Source organism: Lagopus leucura, unplaced genomic scaffold, assembly GCF_019238085.1.
Source record: "Lagopus leucura isolate 7727_CA_CO unplaced genomic scaffold, USGS_WTPT01 Super-Scaffold_100050, whole genome shotgun sequence".
Classification (NCBI taxonomy): domain Eukaryota; kingdom Metazoa; phylum Chordata; class Aves; order Galliformes; family Phasianidae; genus Lagopus; species Lagopus leucura.
The window spans coordinates 335,137-355,207 of record NW_024962296.1 but is presented as its reverse complement, the minus strand read 5'-3'; the positions used below and the strand labels follow the sequence as shown (position 1 = coordinate 355,207).

The 20,071-nt window shown below is 45.7% G+C and overlaps 1 protein-coding gene across 3 annotated transcripts in view; it reads left to right on the top strand.

The window, feature by feature from the left end:
• MAPKAPK3 (MAPK activated protein kinase 3) overlaps window positions 1-20,071 on the top strand; it is a 41,823-nt gene continuing 21,752 nt past the window's right edge. For all 3 annotated transcript variants that reach the window (XM_042885462.1, XM_042885461.1, XM_042885463.1), the window contains exon 1: window positions 1-288. In XM_042885462.1, the coding sequence (XP_042741396.1) occupies window positions 64-288 (225 nt within the window). In that variant the 5' untranslated portion in view covers window positions 1-63. The remainder of the gene's footprint in view (window positions 289-20,071) is intronic.

The following is a 20,071-nucleotide window of genomic DNA, read 5'->3' as shown; positions in this document are numbered from 1 at the left end:
GCGCTGGGACGGAGCGCGGGGTCGCCCGGTGGGCGTCGCGGTGGCCACGAGCTGCCGCCTGCTATGGAAGGCGATGGAGGAGAGCGGGAATCCCAGCCCGAGAGCCACGTGGAGAGCAGGAGCGGCGTGAAGCCTGTGCCCGGGGGAGCGGCCCACGTCAAGCTAGAGATAAAGAAACACGCCGTCACGGATGACTACAAGCTGTCCAAGCGGGTGCTGGGGTTAGGAATCAACGGCAAAGTACTGGAGTGCTTCCACAAGGAGACGGGGCAGAAGTGTGCTCTGAAGGTATGTGGGCTGTTCCCTTTTACCTTGGGGCTTTGGAGGCTGCGGTTCACTTAATGCCCTGTTACACTCCTGTTTTGCCGTTGACGTCTCCCGTGGTGAGGGATCCCAGCCTGGAGATGCTCGCAATGCTTATGGGATAGCAGCCCGCCCGTGAGTCTGTCCCAGAATATTTCACGTGAGTGCTGAGGAGAACGTTACCAGTGGCAAAAGCCTCGTTTGTATTTAAGAGATAAAGCAGGGAAGAGAACATCTGGGTGTGTGCTGTGAGGGAGTGTGCTGGATTCTGAATGGATGTGTTACGCAACACTGGGGAAGGAAGCTGCTTTGGGTCTCTGTAATTCAATAGGCCCAAACTGGGAAGGGTTTAGTTACTCATTGCTCTTTAGGCTGTCTTCCCTCTGAAGACCTTTTGCAGGGCCCTGCTCGCTGTTGCAGGTGCATGACTTTGGAAGGATCCCTCTTGTTGGAAGGGGTGCTTCCCCTTTCCTCTGTTCTCTTTATCTTTGCAATCTGTTTCCTGAAGGGCACCGCCTGGGCATGCACAGGTAATGCCAGCACTGGCGAGTAGCTGTGAACTGGAAATGAGGATTTGTAGTGATAAACATGAGTTAAGAACACAGACCGTTAACTCAGGAACATTAAACTCACTTGCCTTTTAGCCTGTAACCTCGAGGTTTTCTTGATGATTTTAGAGCATGTGGTTAAAAACCCAACAAAAAATAACTGGCCCAAATGCAAACCAGGTTGGTGCTGTACAACGGGACTGAAAACAGCTGAAGCAAATGCTGTGAGAACGATGTAGGAGTGTTGCTGAGTTCTTGCTGGAGCTTACCTGATTAGTGAAGGTGTTTTTGGGGTGCATTTCTATTTCTTAAGCCTTGATCTGCATTTGGTAGCAGCAGGATGGCAGCTGGAAGCCAAGGGCTGTGCGTGGCCTTCAGTCACTTGAGAGCTGCTGTGCGGCACAGTCCTTGCGGCAGAGGTTGGAAGTACCTGATGGCTTTGTCTATTAAAAAATAATAATAATTTGAACAGATGAAATAGAAAAACTCGTCACAACGTGCTGATTAATGGCCGTGTTTCCATTGCTCTCATTTATCTTTATCGCTGTTTCTGTGTTCTCTGCACATAGCTGACTCACAGGAGTTTATCATGGAGGAAACTAGAAGTTCTGGCAAACAGAGTGGGCAGTGCTGGGGCTTTGCACCTGCCTGGGGTTTGTGGCTCTGAGGTGCGATTCCTCATTTGGTTCCTCCTGCCTAAATATTCTGCACCAAGTGAGTTAAATTGGGGTGCTTTCAACGTGATTTCCATGCTCAGGGTGCTGTGATGAGGGATAGCATGCCTTCTGTTAATACAGAAGCTGTTTTACTCTTTTGGAAGAGTTCAGTGGATTTTCTATTTGGTCTACGCCATTCAGAGGTTTTATGGAAGTATTTTAAGATAGAAATTTCCATTTGGGAGCACAATCCAATGGAAATAGGGGTGTTCCACAGCCAATTCCACAGCTCTGGAATCAGAGGAAATATGTTCCCATTCAGTACAGTGCTTTAGTTTGGTGCTCAGAGCTGGGGAGGGGGAGAGGAGGAGCAAAGCTGCAGTGCTGGGCAGAGAGGAGGAATCTGTACCAAGTCTTCTGATGCTGGCTTCCATTTAGCACAGACTGAGTTGGCCATTGTTGTTGTTTTGTTTTCATAACTTTTAAAAGATATGGAAAGCCACAGCGCACACTTCCATTGCCAAGCAGGGGCTTTGTCAGTGATGTTCAATACTGCGCTGAAATGGTTACGTGAGCATCGTGCTCCCAGCTGTGCCATGTGTGTGCTTTCCTTCCAAAATGGGCAGAAATATTAAGATCCTTAGGAGTTCTCTGGGAATTTAAATGGCAGATAATATTTCACTGTGTACATGTATGTATTTCTCACTGTTGTGAGCTTAAGTGCTGGAAAAAAAAGTTAAATATGCCATTAAGTAATATTGCCCGCAGTCCATAGAGAACCTGCTATTCTCTCCAAAGATGGTCTAATGAGAAGATTACCCGACAAGGAAGGATAAAACTTTCCTTGGATAATTGGAAATCACTTGGTTAATTGGAAAGGACATAAAATCTTTTTTGTAGACCTGGATGAAGGCTTTCAGAGAAGTTTGCCCATTGTTTTTTGTGAAACCTTGACAGGGCCAGTTCCCCAGCACCAGGTAGGACTTCACAGCAAATCATCTGGTCAGAACACTTACTAAATTAAAAAGAAAACTTGGAAAAATGGCTTTTCGGAGGCAACTTTTGTGTGTGTTTGTGTGTAGGGATGGCAGGGCCATGGTGCTCCGGCCTTGCCACTGCTTGTGCCAATGGGTGCGCTGACATCCAGCTGCAGGAATGGGAAGTGAAGGTTGCTGCAGCCTGATCTCTTGGGTGGAGAGAATGGACAGACTGGACTGCAAGTTGAGCAGGAGGGGGAAAAAAACATACTGGGTGATTTTCTTCATACATTCCCTGGAGGCTGTTTGTGCAGCCTCCATCGGTATCTGTGTTTGTGGATAAATAGTTCAGCAGCTCCTGCTGCTGGAGATGGAGCATGATAGTCTGTTCCCCTTCACGCCACGCTTGTCCATTAAAGAAGCTTCTGACTTGGCAGATGGCACTGCTTTCTGCCTGCAGGTTTTCTTTTACATGGGAACAAAGCCAGCGCGGCCGGGATCTGGATAGAAATTACTCAATGGAAGGAATTTTAACTGAGGTACTTGATAGGAAAGGGCTCAAACAGGCAAAAATGTTCCTTCCCAGAGCCATGTGTCAGTCCAGCTCTACACGCTGTAATGGGAGCTCCCTGTTGTCAGCTTTCATCTGTGCCCATAATCAGAGCTAGTTAGAATGTCGGTAATCACTTTAATGCAGAAAAATTCAGGACAGCCTCTCAGAGATCCTGCAGGGCTGTGGTTGTGTTCCTGTAGTATTCCATGGCTTAGCTTCCTCTGCTCGGCATTGAGATTTGCTACGCGTTTTTAAAATGTGTTGTCAGCTTTGTTCTGTTAGACTGAAATGCCGCACACATTGCTATCCTGCTGGAGAAAACCTAAGCTGGTTACTGTCACAGGCATGGGGACGTTTTGGCTGAGCAGTGCTGTTTCCAAACAGAGCGCGCTGTGCTTCGGAAGGGCAGGAGCATAAACAAAGCGGGTCTGCAGGACCAGGAATGGCCTTCCAGAGGGCAGCTGCATTTTTGTCTCTTCCTTGCAATTAGAAAACATCAAGTCTCTTTCCATCGCCAATCCAGAAATGGCAGCCAAATGAAATGTAGTCACCTTTATTTCTAGCTTTCCTTTGCCAGCCTTCTCCTTTCCGTTCACTTTATCTTGTGGGGTTACACAGTGTAACCTCTGCTGCTTTACTGCTGTCCCCAGCCTGAGTGTTCTGTGCTGTTCCTCCCTCTGGCCGAGACCCCAGTGGTGGGCTGCCTGCCTGCATCACTGCAGCTCCTGTCACTTGTCTTCCCATGAAGAACATCCAGTGCTTCATTCTGTTCCCTCACTTCTTTATCTTTATTTGTACAAAGTCACGCCAGGCAGTGTCAAAGTAATATTTCAACGCATCTGACCTACCTTATTTTAAAGAAAGGTGGTAGAGAGGGCTCTGACAGAGTCGGGATCAAGAAGGGAGAGCTGGAGACTGTTCTGCTGCTGGAGCATTGGCACATTCTGCATCTGCCCTTTCCAGGGTTTGGTGGATGGTTCAGGATGTGAAACATTGTATGTTGTTGGCATGCTATTCAGCTTCAGTAAACACATGTTGCTGCCTTCCAGAGGAAGAAAAGGAAGGACTGCCTGGACACAGCAGCAAAACAAAGGTCTTTGGGGCTTCAGGAAAACAAAGTACATTGTTTCAGGAGAACTCTCACGAATAACAGTAACAGTTGCAGAAGGGCCTGTTCCCTAATACAGCGTGTGAACCAGGCGCTGTGAGGGCCTTGCAGTCATCTGAGGCTTTCAGACTAAGGCACAGCATGTAGGAGCAGACCTGCTGGCTCATGGCTCTTATCCTCTAGGACAAACAGCAGCGAGTGAAGCAGTGACCCGCCTCGTGGAAAATGCCTGTGCTGGTGAGTGCCAGCTACAGCATGTGTGATTGGCTGATTTGAAGGCAAATAGGGGAAGTCCACTCATTAAACAAAACAAAAAGAGAACGCAAAAATGAACAGGCTCTTTGTCTTTAAGCTTCAAGGAACTCTTAGTGAATGATATAAATGATGATAATAGAGTAGGAGTCTCTACTACAATCCGTGTGAGTATCAGCATAATGTTGTAGTCAGGCAAGAATTGGTAACAGAAATTTAGCACGAGATCGTTATCACGCACAGGGCTGTACAGAGGGGTGTGTGTCTGCTTTCCAGAGTGGAATTGCTATGAAAGGTTATAGCTGTTCTGCATCACCTTAATTTCATTTAGTCTTGGGCTGTGTTTCTGCCTCTTACTCAATTTTCCTGCTCCTGATTAAGTTAAGTAGCTCTGCATCACGTAAGTTAATTGCTGGATTATCTGTTTTCAGCTTGCATCCCCTGAAGTCAGCTCAGGGTTGCTCACTAACAGGAGACTTCACAGTCAAAGTATTTGTTTTGCAAGTTACTGTAATAACTGGTACTTCTAAAACACCCCACTCATTGCCTCAATGATGATCAAGGAAGAGAATGCAGAGATTGAGAAAGCAGTGCACATGGGGAAAGTGGAAGTTATTTTAGGCTGATTGATTTTTAGAATGGGAAATGTTAACAAGCATCTTGGATGCTATGGATTGCATTTTTAGAGGAGAAAATTATGCCACATCCTTCTTCTTAGAACAAGGAATGCTGTACTAAGCTACAGCTGTGATGGGAATTCAGGAGAGCCAAGTGCAACTGTTGGTTAGGCTTTGTGTGGGGTGCAGGAGCTCTTGCTTTGCAGGACTGATGGTGTATTTCAGGAGGAAACTAGCATGCTAAGTGACATTTTCTGTAGTTCCCTCTTACCTACCATGTTTCCTGCAGCCTATTTATACTGGTTTATCTCATGTTACAGTAAATTCAGCGTCAGTAACACAGCTGAGTATGACTAATAAACTCCAGGAGCTATGTGTTGGTAGATCAAAGACAGATATGGTGTAGAATATGAGTTCAGAAAAGTTCCTGTTGAATGGCAGTCCCCAGTGTATGGAGGAGTACCGAAAACATGGATAGCATAAGACTGGGCCTCAAATCTTATCCTTTGGTGCCAATCTTGATAGGCATTACGTAAATATGCATAAAATACCTAAAATAACGTTCAGTTGATTAAAAAGTGGGTCAGTGCTGCTGCAAGAATTGTTTTTAAACCAGTGAGTCATCCAAGGCTTGAGCCTTTCAGGCCTGAGTCTTTCTGCGTTTTTCCAGAGGGCCAGCTGGACTCGAGATTTTAGAAAAGGTAGTCATCATCAATTTACTAGGATAATCTTCCATTCTTGACTGCTCTTCTTCCTTATTTGAAAAACAGCAAATGCTTGCTTTTTTTTTTTTTTTTTTTTTTTTTTTTTTTTAATGTATGTATGTGTTCTGTCTGAAACAATTAAAGCCTTGTGTAGTAAATTCCTCCCAGGTTCAATAGCAGTTCATTAAGCCTACGGAGTTCAAGCTGAAGGGTAAATGCTATAAAACCATTAAACCATCCCATGAAACAAATGACATTGGCACTGCTTTGCACAGGCAGTGCTGTCTTCCCATCGACTAGCAAGCTGGCACAAGTTGCACCCCAACTTGCGTAGCAGCAAAGTCCTGGCAGGTCCAGGTGCATTCCCTGCCTTCACCCCAAAGATCTGAGTCGTCTTAGGTATGTGCCTTATTTCTGCTGGGAAGAAAGTGCTGAAAGACAGAGTGTGTGCATGTGGTGATCAGGCAGCACTCATCGCTGGGCTTGGTACCCCTCTTTGTTTCTGTCTCTTCCCTTTAGAGTCTAAATCCTCCTGTTCCACTTAACTAAAAGAAAACCTTGCTGATTCATGCCAGCTAGGGGTTTCATTACAGGTAACTGGATTTTGTGTAACTGGAGGTCATCCTCCCCCTTTACTCTGCCCTGGTGAGGCCTCATCTGGAGCACTGTGTCCACTTCTGGGCTCCCCAGTACAAAAAAGATGGGGATCTCTTGGAAAGAGTCCAGCGGAGGGCCACAAAGATGGTGAAGGGCCTGGAGCATCTCTGCTATGAGGAAAGGCTGAGTGAGCTGGGTCTGTTCAGCCTTGAGAAAAGGAGACTGAGAGGGGACCTGATCCAGGTCTATAAATATCTGAGGTGTGGGGGGCAGAATGGTGAAGCCGGACTCTTTTCAGTGGTGAGTGGAGACAGGACAAGGGGAAACGGCTGGAAACTGCAGCATAGGATGTTCCGCACCAATGTGCGCAAGAACTTCTTTACAGTGAGGTGACGGAGCACTGGAACAGGCTGCCCAGGGAGGTGGTGGAGTCTCCTTCTCTGGAGATGTTCAAGACCTGCCTGGATGCCTACCTGTGCGACCTACTGTAGGGAACCTGCTTTGGCAGGAGGGTTGGACTCAATGATCTCTGGAGGTCCCTTCCAACCCCTACAATTCTGTGATTCTGTGATTTTGTAAATTAACTTTATTGCAAGGGAACTATTAGGAAGAATTGTGAAGTTCATCTACCAGTCAGGTGTGTTTCAGCCTCATTGACTTATGGTAATACCATCAGTATCTTCTACAATTTGGAAAGGACTAAGACCTCTCCTGAATGTCATGGCTCACACACCTCTTTTCCCTTGGTATGTTTTTCTCCATAGGTGCTACACCCCGTGTCAGAGCAGCCGTGTCTGACAGTGAGCTACTCGTGGTAGCCTGCTGTCAGCTAAGTCTCAGCAGAAAAAAAGAATATCTTCACCCTGTGTTAAACTCACAGGCAGCATGGGGAAGAAAGATGTCTTGTGATTGGGAACAAGAGCCAGTGTGAAACTGAGACACTTGTTCAAGGAATCTTTTGGATGTGAAGGCTGTTCTGTGCTCACTTCTTCACTGTACGTGGTGATTTAGAAAGGAAAAAAGGATTATTTAATTTCACAGTCATACATAAAATGTTGCATCCCCAAATGCCTTTGCAGTACGATTTGCTGGACACTGGAAAAGTTCCTGTTTCTTGTATGATACACGCGTTTCCTCATTAAGGAGTTTTCCACGTTAAGTATCTTTTTACAACACTGGATTTTAAGATTGTGGGTGACATTCCAATAGATTCACTGCAGCAGGATTGTCTGAGCCATGTGCTCTGTGGATCATGTACTGCAAGAAGGTCTCATGCATGGGAAGGGGATGGCAGCATGGAAGGAACAACGTGGTTACTCACTCAGAAACCGTGAGAACTCCCCATTGCTGCCAGTGAGAGCTGGCAGCCTGGGCTGTCTGGATCGGGGCGTAAGAAATTGTGTGGACTGTGGTATTTTGCACAAAGTTCCCAAGTATTTAAGATGATTCAAAGCTCCCTAAATGAGATTAAGCTGCAATGCTCCAGCTTCTTAATGCCTTGCGGGTGACGGGGGAGAGTCTTGCTCTGCATATAAATCATGCATGGCCTCCTTGCTCCTGAGTCCTTGCAGTGTGTGACGTTTTGGTCTGAAGCTTTCCTGACCTGTTTTAAGAGGAAAAGCAAATAATAAAATCATGTAAAATTAAATTTCTTCCCAGAAGCACTGGTTTGCCAAATTGCTTAAAAAAAGCAAAGAAACAAGCTATCCCGAGCGTGCCGTCTTTGCTGAGTGATTTCAGACGCTCAGGCTGAGGAGCCAATCTCATTCAAGTCGCACCGTTCACAGGCCTTAAATCCTGCTGTTCCAGCTCTGGCTCTTCTCCACGGGCCTTTTCCCAGGGTGGTTTTCTCTCGAGGCTGCTGCTACGTTTGACAGCCTCAGGGCTGAGGGCAGATCTGTGGGCTGTGCTAAGGGAGAGCTCTGAAAACCCCTTTTGTTTGTCCTTTTTTGGGGGGGGTTGGGTTTGTTTTTTTTTTCTTGTTGTTGTTGTGTTGTTTTGGTTTTTTTTTTTTTTTTTTTTGAACAGCTTTTCTCAAATAGGTAAACTGGAAGTGTCAGGGCAGGGGTGACTCGTGCTGTTTGTGCATGGAGCTTGCCGTGTGGTGAAATTTTGGCCAGGGAGAGCAGTTTGCCAAGGCGTGAGTCAGCAGGGTGCAGGGATTTGTAACTGCGGCTGGTTTCTACTCTGCTGGGAACTGAATTGGGCTTGGTTTTGTTTTCAGAGGAGAGCAGCTCAGTCTCCCTGAGGCCTTGGGACCAAACCAGCCCTGTGTTTTGGGGATGGAGCCTTTCCATCCAGCCCATGCACAGTGTTCTGAGGCCTGGCGCTCGGCACTGCCAGCATCCTCCTTGCTGCTGGTTCCAATGGTGAGAAATACCATCCCTCCTTGGGGTACTTGGTGAAAAATCAAGCGTCTTGTTGTTAAGGACGGATTTCTCTCAGGGCCTGATTCTGTCCCCCTAAGTGGCTTCTCCTCAATGTGGCTTTGTGACGAGCAGCCTGATTGCCACAGTAACAGGGCTTCTGCCACCAGGGATGTCCCTGCTCCAGGCAGAGGGCCCTGCTGCTGCCATGCCGCAGCACAACATCCCCTTTGTGGCCGCACGGAGCGGAGGCTTTGTGGTCAGCTCTGCTCCCCACTTCCAGTCCAAGGGACTGATGGCCACTCTGTGCCTGAGAGCTTCCTGCCCTTCTGCTCGCCCTTCTGCTTTGCCCAGCCATGGGAAGCCAAAAGAAGGCCTGCTCCAGTTTGGGGTTTTCTGAGGCACCCACCCCTTAGATGCAGTCATTCCTACTGCACCTGAAAAATTGTGTTGTGAGGATGCTCAGTGGGCTGGAGCACCTCTCCTGCATGGACATGCTGAGGGAGCTGGGGGTGTTCAGCGTGGAGAAGAGAAAGTTCCAGGAAGACCTCACTGCAGCCTTTCAGTACTTGAAGGGAGCTTATAAAGAGTTGAGAGAGTGGCCTTTTTCCACTAAGACAAGGGGAAGTGGTTTATACTAAAAGAGGGGAGATATTAGGTAGAAATTCTTCGCTCATAGTGTGTTGAGGTGCTGGCAGTGCTGCCTGGAGCTGTGGGTGCCATCCCTGGAGGTGCCCAGGCCATGCAGGGGCCCTGGGCAGCCTCAGCTGGGGGGAGGCAGACCATGTCTGAGATAGGGCTGGGAGGTCCCTTCCAACCTAACTGTGCTGTGATTCTATGCAGCTTCCTTGTCCAGAAGGCATTTCACTGCTTGCCATGTGTTGCTGCAGTAGGTGTATGGAATCCTCCAGACCAAGCACAGGGAGGTGGAGCCTTGCTCTTAGCCCTTAGCAGAGCCTTTCACTTGCATAAGAGTTTCATGTAAGGTGTGTCTTCCTGGACAAGTTGTTCTTGTCTAAACTAGGGTGTAAATGTAAAGTGCAAGAGGTTTTTCACAGTGCCTATTCATATTCCAATCTTTTTTTTTCCTCCTGTGAGGGCTGGAGAACACTTCTCTTAGGCTTGGCCTGTGGAAATGCAAACAGTCTAATGCTGCTGGAACTTTTTTCAGACTTTTCTACTGCTTATTTACTGTGTTAATAGAAATTGCAGTGAAAAGCAGCTGCTGACAGTTCATTCCATTTAACCAGAAGCTGAAACTTCAAAGAAAAGGAAAGTTAATGCTTTAAGCTGGCTCAAATATGCAAATGAAATCATGTATTCAAGTGCTGATATGATTTTAATTCAATTTTTGGATTCCTATTAATGGGTTTTAAAGGCTAAACTTTGTAGCTGCATTTAGGAAAGAACTGCAACCCGTTTTGGGAGCTGGTTGTATTCTTGCTGTTTGTTTCTGTTGCTTTCATAGCGAGTATCTGGCTCTGTGCTAGAGTTCTTGATGCAGCCTTTCTTACAAAGGGCAGAATCTGTGGATTTTGTTCAGGTTCTGGTGCCCTGTCTGCTGGAATTGGGTGTTTTACCAGGGCTGTCAGGATTGGCCATGTGGGTTTCCACTTGTCTTTCTTTTTTCGGAAGCCAACAAAGTGACTTCTCAGGATTTCCAGCACCAAAGGAGAGGGAAGCAGACTGATATGTGAGAGTGGTGAGTGGGGAACGGGCAGTTTATTTAGAAGCAGTTTCAGTTCTGGTGGATTGGTATCGGTGGAATTTTCCTCCAGTTTCCCAGCTCCAGAATGAGTTTTTACTGATACTGAGATGCAGTGACTGAAGGCATCCAGAAGGCAGAGGGAGGTGAGAGTGACTTCTGGTTCCAGTCACACTGCAGAGCCCCATGTTGCAGGCACACCTCTGTTTGGCAGGTGAGTGTGGCTGCCTTGACTTGAGCTGTGGCTGCATGCCTGTTACCATTGTAAAATGGGGCACTGAACTCGAGAGCTATAGAAACTAACTTCTTGCTGCAGGAGGGGGAGGAGAAAACAGTGATATGTTATTGATAAAAGACTTCATACAAGAGCAATTAATTCTGAGTCTTTCCCACCTCTCTGCTGTCTGAATTATTGTTGGGGAGGTGTGAGAGAGGGTGAATGATTGCTGTGTTGTATTTTTGCACAAAAGCCAAGTCTCAGGGGAAGCATGGAAAAAGTTCTTATAAGCGTTGGGCCAACACAGCAATAATTCTTGTTTAGATCAAAATATTCCCAGTTAGTTGTTGGTGTCTCTGACTGTCTTGATTTCAGCAGTATGAGCTAAAAGGCGTAGGGCTGCTCCTGTTGCAGGTTTCTGCCTGCCTCCTACAAGCAAAGGAGTGTGTTTCGTGGGGGAGCAATTTTAGAGAAGGAGAATGGTTTGAGTTTGGAGTGTGAGCGGAGTCATGTGAGCTGTGCGACAGGCCTGTAAGGAAAGGCTAGAAAAAATGCCTGTGCTGCTGCTGAACATGTTTTCTTGTTGTCTTTCCCATCTATCCTAAGCATCATAGGTCATGAAGAAGTTTGTGTTCTCTATTTGCATTTATGAACTCTTCTAAACACACAGGGATTTTTTGCTTTGCTTTTAGAAAATGGTTTGACTTATAAAGTGTTTTCCTTTATAGAATAAATGAATAGAATCCTTTACAAATTCTGTGCATTGTGTTACAATGGATTGGTCGCTAATTGTTGCCACTGCAAAATGAGGAGCAGTAGTCTCTTTTCTACTTCAGTATGACGTGTCATCAGCAATGGTTTGTAACTGACTGCTTGTTTTGTAGGGAATACGTCTAGCCAAAATCCTGGCTAAAATTAGTATCTGGGGGCCTTCTGTCATCCTGCTGTGTGCTTGGAAGAACTTCACCTGCAAATATTCATGGTTTTGTTCTTTCATTCAGTTTATGCCATCCTTATTAACTTTTTTTTTTCTCTTGCGTAGTCAGAGCAAGGGTTGATTCCCTCCTCTGCTGCCTCTACATTGTGGTGTTCATTTTCTGGAAGGATTACGTTTTAACTGCTAAATGTCAGTGAATGTCAATTTTACCTTCTACCCCAAAACTTCTATTTCATTACTTTCCCTTCATCTAATTTTTAATAATCCGTAAGACATCTCTGCAGTTTTTCCATTTTTCTTCTCTCGGATCCATTTAGCAGTCAGTAAATAGAAACTCCACTTGTGAGTTGTGATTAAATTTATTGTTAATCTTTTTCCAGACTGCTAAACCTGGGGAGGCTCAGTATGTTTTTTTCACTTAGTAAGACGTATATTGAAGAAAAAAAGTGAAAATGCTTTGAAAATAAATATTTACGATTGAACTTTTCTGAGGCCAGGTAGAAGTGTATTAGTGCTCTACAGAAATGTATTACTGCTCTGTTCTTTTCTCTCTCTACTGTTGATACGTTCCCCAATCAGTTTTCAAAGTTTCTCTCTTTTTTTTTTTTTTTAAACTAGTTATACGTAAGTTATGGTGTAAGGTTTGCATGTCTTCTCTCTTCTGAAGTAAAAGAGCCAACGTTTATATTCATAATAAAAAAGGGAGCAAATAAGCATTAATTACTGGGAACCGTAGCCCACTGGAGGCTGGATAGTAAGCACACTTGTACAACAAAGTCCAGCTCTTTGGATAAGTCACTCAGAAATGCCTTCTGCCTTTTTCCTGGAAAATCTGGCAGAGTTTGGCTTGAACTAGGAATTCAGTTTTGACCTTATATTTGTTTTCCCACTGGCTGTGAAAATATCAGTCTGTCAGCATTGCTGTTTCCAGGAGGTGGTCAGGCTGTGTGTGCAATGTAAACCCTGGATATAGGGAAAAGTCCTGAAATAGATGGTGTGCTGCTGCTGCCTTTCAGTGCAACTGTTCTGCACTTCTGGTGACCCCGCAGCAGCCCCGGTTTCTGCAATGTTACACTGGACCCTTGAGGTGGGCGTTCTGATTCCAATTTACGTTTTCCTGCATATCTAAGCCAGTTTATAATTTCTCTTAAATCTGCTGTATGTGTAAGCAGAAGAAATTGGATGCACAAGGCTTTGACTCACCAGAACTTTCTGATCATAAAACCATCGAGGTTGAAAAAGACTGCTGAGATCACATAGTCTAATCATCAACCCATTGCCACCACATCCACCAGCCTTGTCCCTCAGTGCCACCATGGACTGTAGTGACTTTTTACTCTGTTTAAGGAGGTGAGCAGTCAGAAAAATGAATTGAGGTTATTGATATTAATTATTATCAACCAAAATCTGAGTGATAGAAAATTACACCTTGTTCTTGGGAAGCAACGTAGTACAATAAAATTGTGTGGTATAATGGTGAAAGACAAATTCTGCCTAGTTTTAATCATTGAATTGGGCAGGTGACAACAGACCTAGAGATTCTTTTTGTTAACCATTTAAATCTTGAACAGTGCTTTTCTATCTTGGAAGACTGCACCCAGTCTCACTAGAATAACTGAGCATGAATTTGAACAGAAGTTATAGCAAATGATAAAAGAAAAGATGCTGAGGGTTGTGTCATGTCCATTCCTCTACCTTTGTAAATGATTCTCAAGTAGAAACAAAAGGGACTACATAATAACAGAGGAAAGCAGTGGGTATGATGCCCTGAACTCAGCAGGAAGGTGACAGCATTTAGCTCTCTGGAAGGTGGGAGGAATAGGCAGAAACAAAACACCAAGGACAATGCAGGCTAATACTTAAGTATGGGATTATTCCTTTCAGGATGAATTAATGGCAGCACAGCAGCATGTCAGAACCTTCCATGTAGCTGCACTTGGAGACTCATCTGTGCATCGGGACTCATCTGATTCACTACAGAATAATGTTCATGTTGCAGCCTCTTCATGTGTGGATGTAAGCACCACCTGCACCCTGTGGAATTCAGCGTCGACAGAGAGCATGGATGGAGGGGAATGGGGAAACATTCACCATGAGTTGTTCCAAGAGGAGTTCATTCTGGATGACGGATGCTCACAAGGGTGAGCAGTGATGAAGCTAAATATATACGGCTTGAAGACAGCATCAGGAAAAGGCATCTCAGATAAAATGGTGATTACTCTTCTGATGTCATCAGCTTCTCAGGCGCTAGCAGAATTAATTGTAGAACGGAGCAAAAATAGCCAACGATCATTGTCCTTGATCACACAAACTATCTGTTAAGAAAAGTGTTTATTGCAGTGAAGGCATCGAGACTGTGACTAATCTCACAAATCCTGTGTAAAAAAGGGAAAAAATAGAACTGGGGGGGAAAATGATGATGATGTTGTTGGAGCAGTCCTAGCAGGGGCTGCTGCTGTGTCTCTAGAAAAAGGCAGAGGTGGGCTGACAGCACATGTACCTGCCCACAGGGTCCCAGCACGCACAATGGTGCCATGGCCTTGGTCTGCTTGCCTGCTCTCATTTTGGTACTTGGCCAGACCTGAAGGTTAGCGTTTCCTGGGCAAGATTTGTTTTGGTAGAAATTGTTCAACTGTTTCCAGTGATAAGACTAAAAGGAAAAAATAGTTTACCTGCATAAAATGCAAATTAAATGTCCAGTGATTTGTTTGGATTTGAAGTGTATCGAGAGTTCAATTTCATTCTAAAATTGAATTTCGTTCTAGGATGGGGCAGTGTCACCCTTAATCATTCCAAGTTCAGCTGAGTTCTACATTTTTAATGGTCTGTGGAGGTGTGTTGTGTTCTAACAGTAACAGCTGGCTCCAGGATAGGCTGGGTGCCAGGATGGGAGCAGTAAATGTGTGCAGAGCAGAGGGATCAAGGCTAAGGAGCTCCAGTAGAGGGACAGAAGCAGGGGCTGCAGGTGGAGAATGGGGATAGGAAAGGAAATTCACTGGAGGCAGCAGGTGTAGGGCTGGCTGACAGAGGGCCCCAGTGCCAGCTTCAGGGGTTTAGAGGAGGTCTTTGGGTGATGAGATTTGGTAGGAGGGGACCTTGAGATTAAGATAAGAGATTGGAGGCAGAGATGGGGTCCAGCAGGGGGAAAGCTTCATGTCACAGTGAATCATGGAATAGCCCAAATTGGAATGGACCTGTAAGGATAATCAAGTCCAGCTTCAACACAGAGTACTGCATCTTTAACTGCAGTTCTCCTGGATAGATACAATTGTCACCAAACCATCACATTTTCAACTGTGTTTGTATCATTTGCATATACTGACTTAAAAATCGCAGACTCTTTAAGGTTGGAACAAACCATTAAGATCAGCTAGTCCATCCATCAGCCCACCCACCTGTGCTCAGTGAGCCATGTCCCTCACCCCTTGGGGAGGACTGCATCCCGGAATCTCCCAGTCTCCTGGTTGCTCTCTAGTCATCAAGTAGCTGGAAAACCATTGGTATAAAATGTTGTACACCTTGTTTACCTGTGTTTTTAATAGTATGTGTACTGTCATTGGCTGCTCTTTGTGTAAGTGGGAGGGGTCTGTGCAGTAGGTAGGTGGGCTTTAGCCCTGCAAGTAAATCGTGGTGGGTTATCAGTATGAGGATGCACAAATGGGTTTGGTCTTGTCAGGATTGATTTGTTGCTGGAAACCAAACAAACCTGAACCACTGGGCAGTCAGTGTCTCTCACATATACTCAGACTCTTTCCAAGAGTGCCTGTTTAGGGTTGGGAAGCAGAGCACCCAGGCATAATGTCAGCATCCATGCTGCATGTACTTTTGCTCTCTTGCCCTTGGTGTTTTCTGCCCCATGTCAGCCTGTTTCAGTGCACAGGCAGAATGACTGGATCGCTGGATGCCTGGTTTCAATTGCTGCTTTTGTTGTCCTTGTTCAGTATGTGGCCACGACTTTGTTTCTGCTTATTCAAGACCTACTCTGAAAACAGTTTTTGCATTTCCTCCTGGCTGTGTACTGTGGTGCTTTCAGTGCGATGCCTGGGTCCATGCTATTTTCAACATTGCTTTAAGATAAGTTTATGTTGTTCCTCTTTTGCGTGTGAGGAGTAGAGGACTTGGATGTGCTTCTAGGAGTGAAAGTGCCCACTGGTTTCTAGGACCTCTGTTTGAACTATTTGAGTCAGGGGTGACTTAATGTTGAGTTTTTGTTTGTGTTTTGACAGGGTAAACCAGGACTGCTGCTTGGCTCAGCTGGCTCCCTGAATGTTGCATGGGACATCAGAAAGGGACATCAGGAAGAGAGTATCGGTGTTTTGAGAGTAGCATTCAGCTGTGGTACCTATGAGACTGTTCTTTGTCTTTACAAGCTCCTGCCTCTTCTGTTGTACCTTCCAGTTCCCATGTGAAGTGGAGAGGAGGTGGGAGAGGCTGCAGAAAGCAGACCCCATTGCTCTGCACTCCCATCTACACTGCAGTTGGGTTCAGGTTGGATGGAGCTGAGAGGGGAGGAGCAGCACAAGATAGCACTGCGCTTAATGCGTACCTGCAAAGGGAGCAATTCAGGTTACTCAAGCAGCCTTAATCCTAGAATTCATTAATGTTAAAATATCTGAAATGACAAGTCAAGTGGCATTTGGCTCTTAAGTATCACGGAGGTCTGTGGATAGCAAGAACGAGCTGCAAAAGAACCATTAGTCTATCTGCCATGTTTTATTTATCACATTTTTATTGATGGAGTATTAAATGGTTCAGAGAGAAAGCAATGGAAAGAAACAATAGAATAATGAGATTACTGAGTTATGCTGTATGCACAGAACTAATGTTATCACGATTTATTACAGCCTCTCTTGTCTGTGTTTGAGCTTCTCAAACAATCTGTGCTGAAAGCACCATGCTGTGATAAAGCACAAGGAAAGTGACATCCACAGAGGATTTGTACCAGAAGATGTTTGTGACAGACATGGGAGAGAAGGGGGGTCCATGTGTCCAGTCTCTTGGTGACAAGAGGAATGTGCAAGATGGAGAATTCAGCTTTCGTTCCTTTTCCTCACTTTGTTTTGCAGAGGTTACCTCATTTCCTGCACCGTGTCAGGAACCCCAGCCTATGCGCTGCCTGCACTTTGGTACCAGTGCTGCTGGGCATCTGCGGTGGTTACAACAAATGCTGCAAGTCATCCTGGGCAAAAATAAACTACACAGGCTGCGTGTTCCCTTGTAATTTTTAGTGGCGTGGTTTTGACACCTTGTCTATGTGGAAGAATATTAATGGGTCTGCAAAAATCTTGGAACTCACAGAGCTCATGTGCTGTGAGCAGCGAAAGGAGCCCATGTTAGGGAGTTGTGGGAGAGGTGGTGCGGGCTGCGCAGCGTCAGCTTGACATGGGGGGCACAGGGCAGGGCTGGCCATGGGCTCTGCTTTGTATCATGCATATATTGGTAGGGCTGCACCCCGCCAGTACCTACTTAGAGACAGGATGTTTGAGCTGTGGGTGCAGTGTGAAACGTGCGCTGAATGCAGTAGGTTCTGATCACAAGGGAATCTCTGACAGTAGTTTTTATTTGCAGGCTGACAGCATGGGGGTTGGCAAAGGTGAGCAGAGGAATGTAGCTATGAACTGTGTGCAGGTTGGTTGGTTTTGGTTTTGTGGGTTTTTTCGGAAGGATTGCATAGTCAGAAGAGATGATATTTTGCATGGCCTAAGTGAAATCTGGGCTGAGCAGTGCTGCAAGAATCTAGAATGCTGTAGAGTATTTATAATCAAGAGCCCTTTAGATAGAGCAGTATCTCTGCTGAATGGAAGCTCAAAGTTCATCTCCCAAGTGCAAGGGAGCACTGCTGCCTCCTGGGATTTAGCTCTGTTTCTCTCCTTGGCTTCTGACGGATACCTGTTGCTTTCAATCGTTTCTGCAAGGTATCTAAGACAACTGGGTGGGCGAATCTACCAGGGAACAAAGCACCCCACGCTTCGCAAAACAATGGGGATTCTTGGCTCTGCTGTTTGTTATGTTTACTTTTGGTTTAGTTTCTATAAATAAGTGCTTAGTTCAGATATGAGAGCCTGTATGCTTCATAATGTCCAGTTGGTCTTGTAATGTTGAATGAGCCTGGATCTCTCTAACAATACTGAGCCCATCAATAAGGGTTTTTGTGGGAGGAAGAGGAGGTGCTCCATGGTGTATTCTGTATTGGGGTAGTGAAAAACGTGCCTTTAGTAATGAGAGCAAGCATCCAGACTTCAGCCCTGTTTCTGCAGCCAAACCTAATTCCATCTTTCTCACAAGGCAAGAGAATTTTTTGTTCTGCTGCAGAGGCTGAAAATCCTTTATTAGAAATTGCCTCGGTAAGCTTGTCACAGTTACGGCAGAGCTCTGTTCCCATTCTCCAAGCCCCAGGTTCTTGGGCTCTTTCCACCTAAAGCTCCTGGGGATAAGGGAGCTGCACAGGAGCTGTGTTCACATAGCATTCCTTTGGGAAATGGGCAGTAGTTATCTTCTGGTGGTGCTCGTGTGTTTTGGAAATGAAGTGCAGCTGTCTCACGTTCCGGCAGCTCTGCAAGTACTGGTGTGCAGCTCCCAGTGCTCACACAACTTGTCTTCAGACTCCTCTCAGTCCTCCTCACGTGCATGTAATGACTGTGAGAGCTGTAAGGATCCAGGCATTGAAGTGGGAGACCCTGACATAATTCAGGCATTGTGAGGATCTGGCGCCTGGACATAATGGGCATATCCTCCTTTGGGTTTCTGATGGTTAAATGCAGAGTTTCTTGGTGGCTTTGGAGCAGAGATTCTATCCAGGACCTTAAGAAGGCATTTATAATAATGAGTTGTGTATCTTCACCTGGGAACTTTTAATTTTGACAAAAATAGTGCTGGTTTTGCAGCCAGGGATGCAGCTAGTGATGGATAATTATGAGCTCTGGCAGCACAAGCCTCTCTTCCTCCATGTTCAAAGTATCAGAGTATGGGAATAGTCAGCTGCTGGGGGGAAACCGAGACTTTGGGAGCTGAAGGGTTTGGTGTGTTAAGGTTTGAATAATGCCACCTGTTCATCTCATGACACATCAGATGACAAAGACAAACCAAGCGTTGATTTCTTAAAGTATTACAAGTGGTATGGTTTGGAAAGTGTTGTGCGGCCATATGTGAATAAACACCCGAACATTTTCGGTGATAGGATTAACACAGGAAAGTTGAGATTAGCAGCACCTGACAGGTCTCGGACAAAATCCTGCATACATGTCAGGTAACCTCCAGAGTTACCTGTGTAACATGGAGTGCTGTATGATGTCCAAAATCTGTGAATTTCCCATCCTTTCCTGTTTGCACCGGGACATCTGTCTCCACGATGGGAAGAGCATCTTGGTCGAGCGCCTTCCCCTGTGCCACTGTCTCCAGCCAAGTGTTGGCCAGCCCTGCTGGTGGACCAGGCAGCCTGCTTCCTGCTAGCACAGCCTTGGTGCGGACGTGTTTTCCTGATTCTCAATGAGTCGAAAGCTGTTTGTGCTTTTCTGCAGTGGCTGCTTCCATATACTGATGTTTCTTAGAATCGAGCAGGTGACTTTAGGCCAGAAAGACCTGCCGAGTCCCTTCTCTCCATTGTCCCAGCTTTCTCCCTGCCTCTCCAGCCCTTTCTGAAGCCCAGACTTCTTTCTTTCAGGCACACCAGCTTGTGGAAATGAGCCAGCACTGCAGCATGCCCTGAGCAGGTATGCTGCAGGTGATGCTTTAGGAGGAGGAAAGGGATGCATCTTCCAGCTCAGAAAAATGATGAGTGGAAATTCTTGGGTTGCTTTTTGTTCAGTGATGGTTTTTGCCAAATCTCAGTTTTTCAGACCCCTGTGTTGATGCCATTTTAGCTGAGGTATGGAAACCACAGATGCCCAAATATTGTTGGGATCTGCCTTTTGCATGCATAGTCTTGTACGCCTTGTGCATGTGGCATGAAGCAGCCAGCACAACCCAGGAGTCGAGAAGAAATCTGTTCTGAAATATGAAGGAAATGCCCTTGAATTTGGGGAAAAACAAGGAAAAACAACAACAACAACAAAAACAACCCAAACCCATTCTATTTAGGCTGTTCTGTTCTATCTTTGTGGTGTCTGAATGCAGGGAATGTAGAGCAGTTTTCCTGTAACATCTGAAAAAGAAGTGGGTCATGGATTCTTAGGGCCAGAGACCTCTGCTCCCATCTGTCACACATCCTAATACAGGGAGGCAAGTTGGCTAAAGGCACAAATAAAATGGGCAGCAAAAATGAGAGATGTATACTGCCCTCTGGAGCTCGGGGAAGCCTGGGGAACCTGTGTGCCTGGGGAAGCAGGGAGCAGTGACCCATGCAGGGCTGGGTGCAGAACTGCAACATCAGGAACAGCTTTACTGCACCAATGCTTGCTTATGTTGAACCCATCTGTTGAATCCCCCCTCCCCCAGGTTTATTACAATATAGATTCAGACAAAATAAGTGTGAGAAATCTTTGGAGATAAATTTACTTTTCTCTTTCTCCTAATGGCTTCCTTTGCGTTTGTAG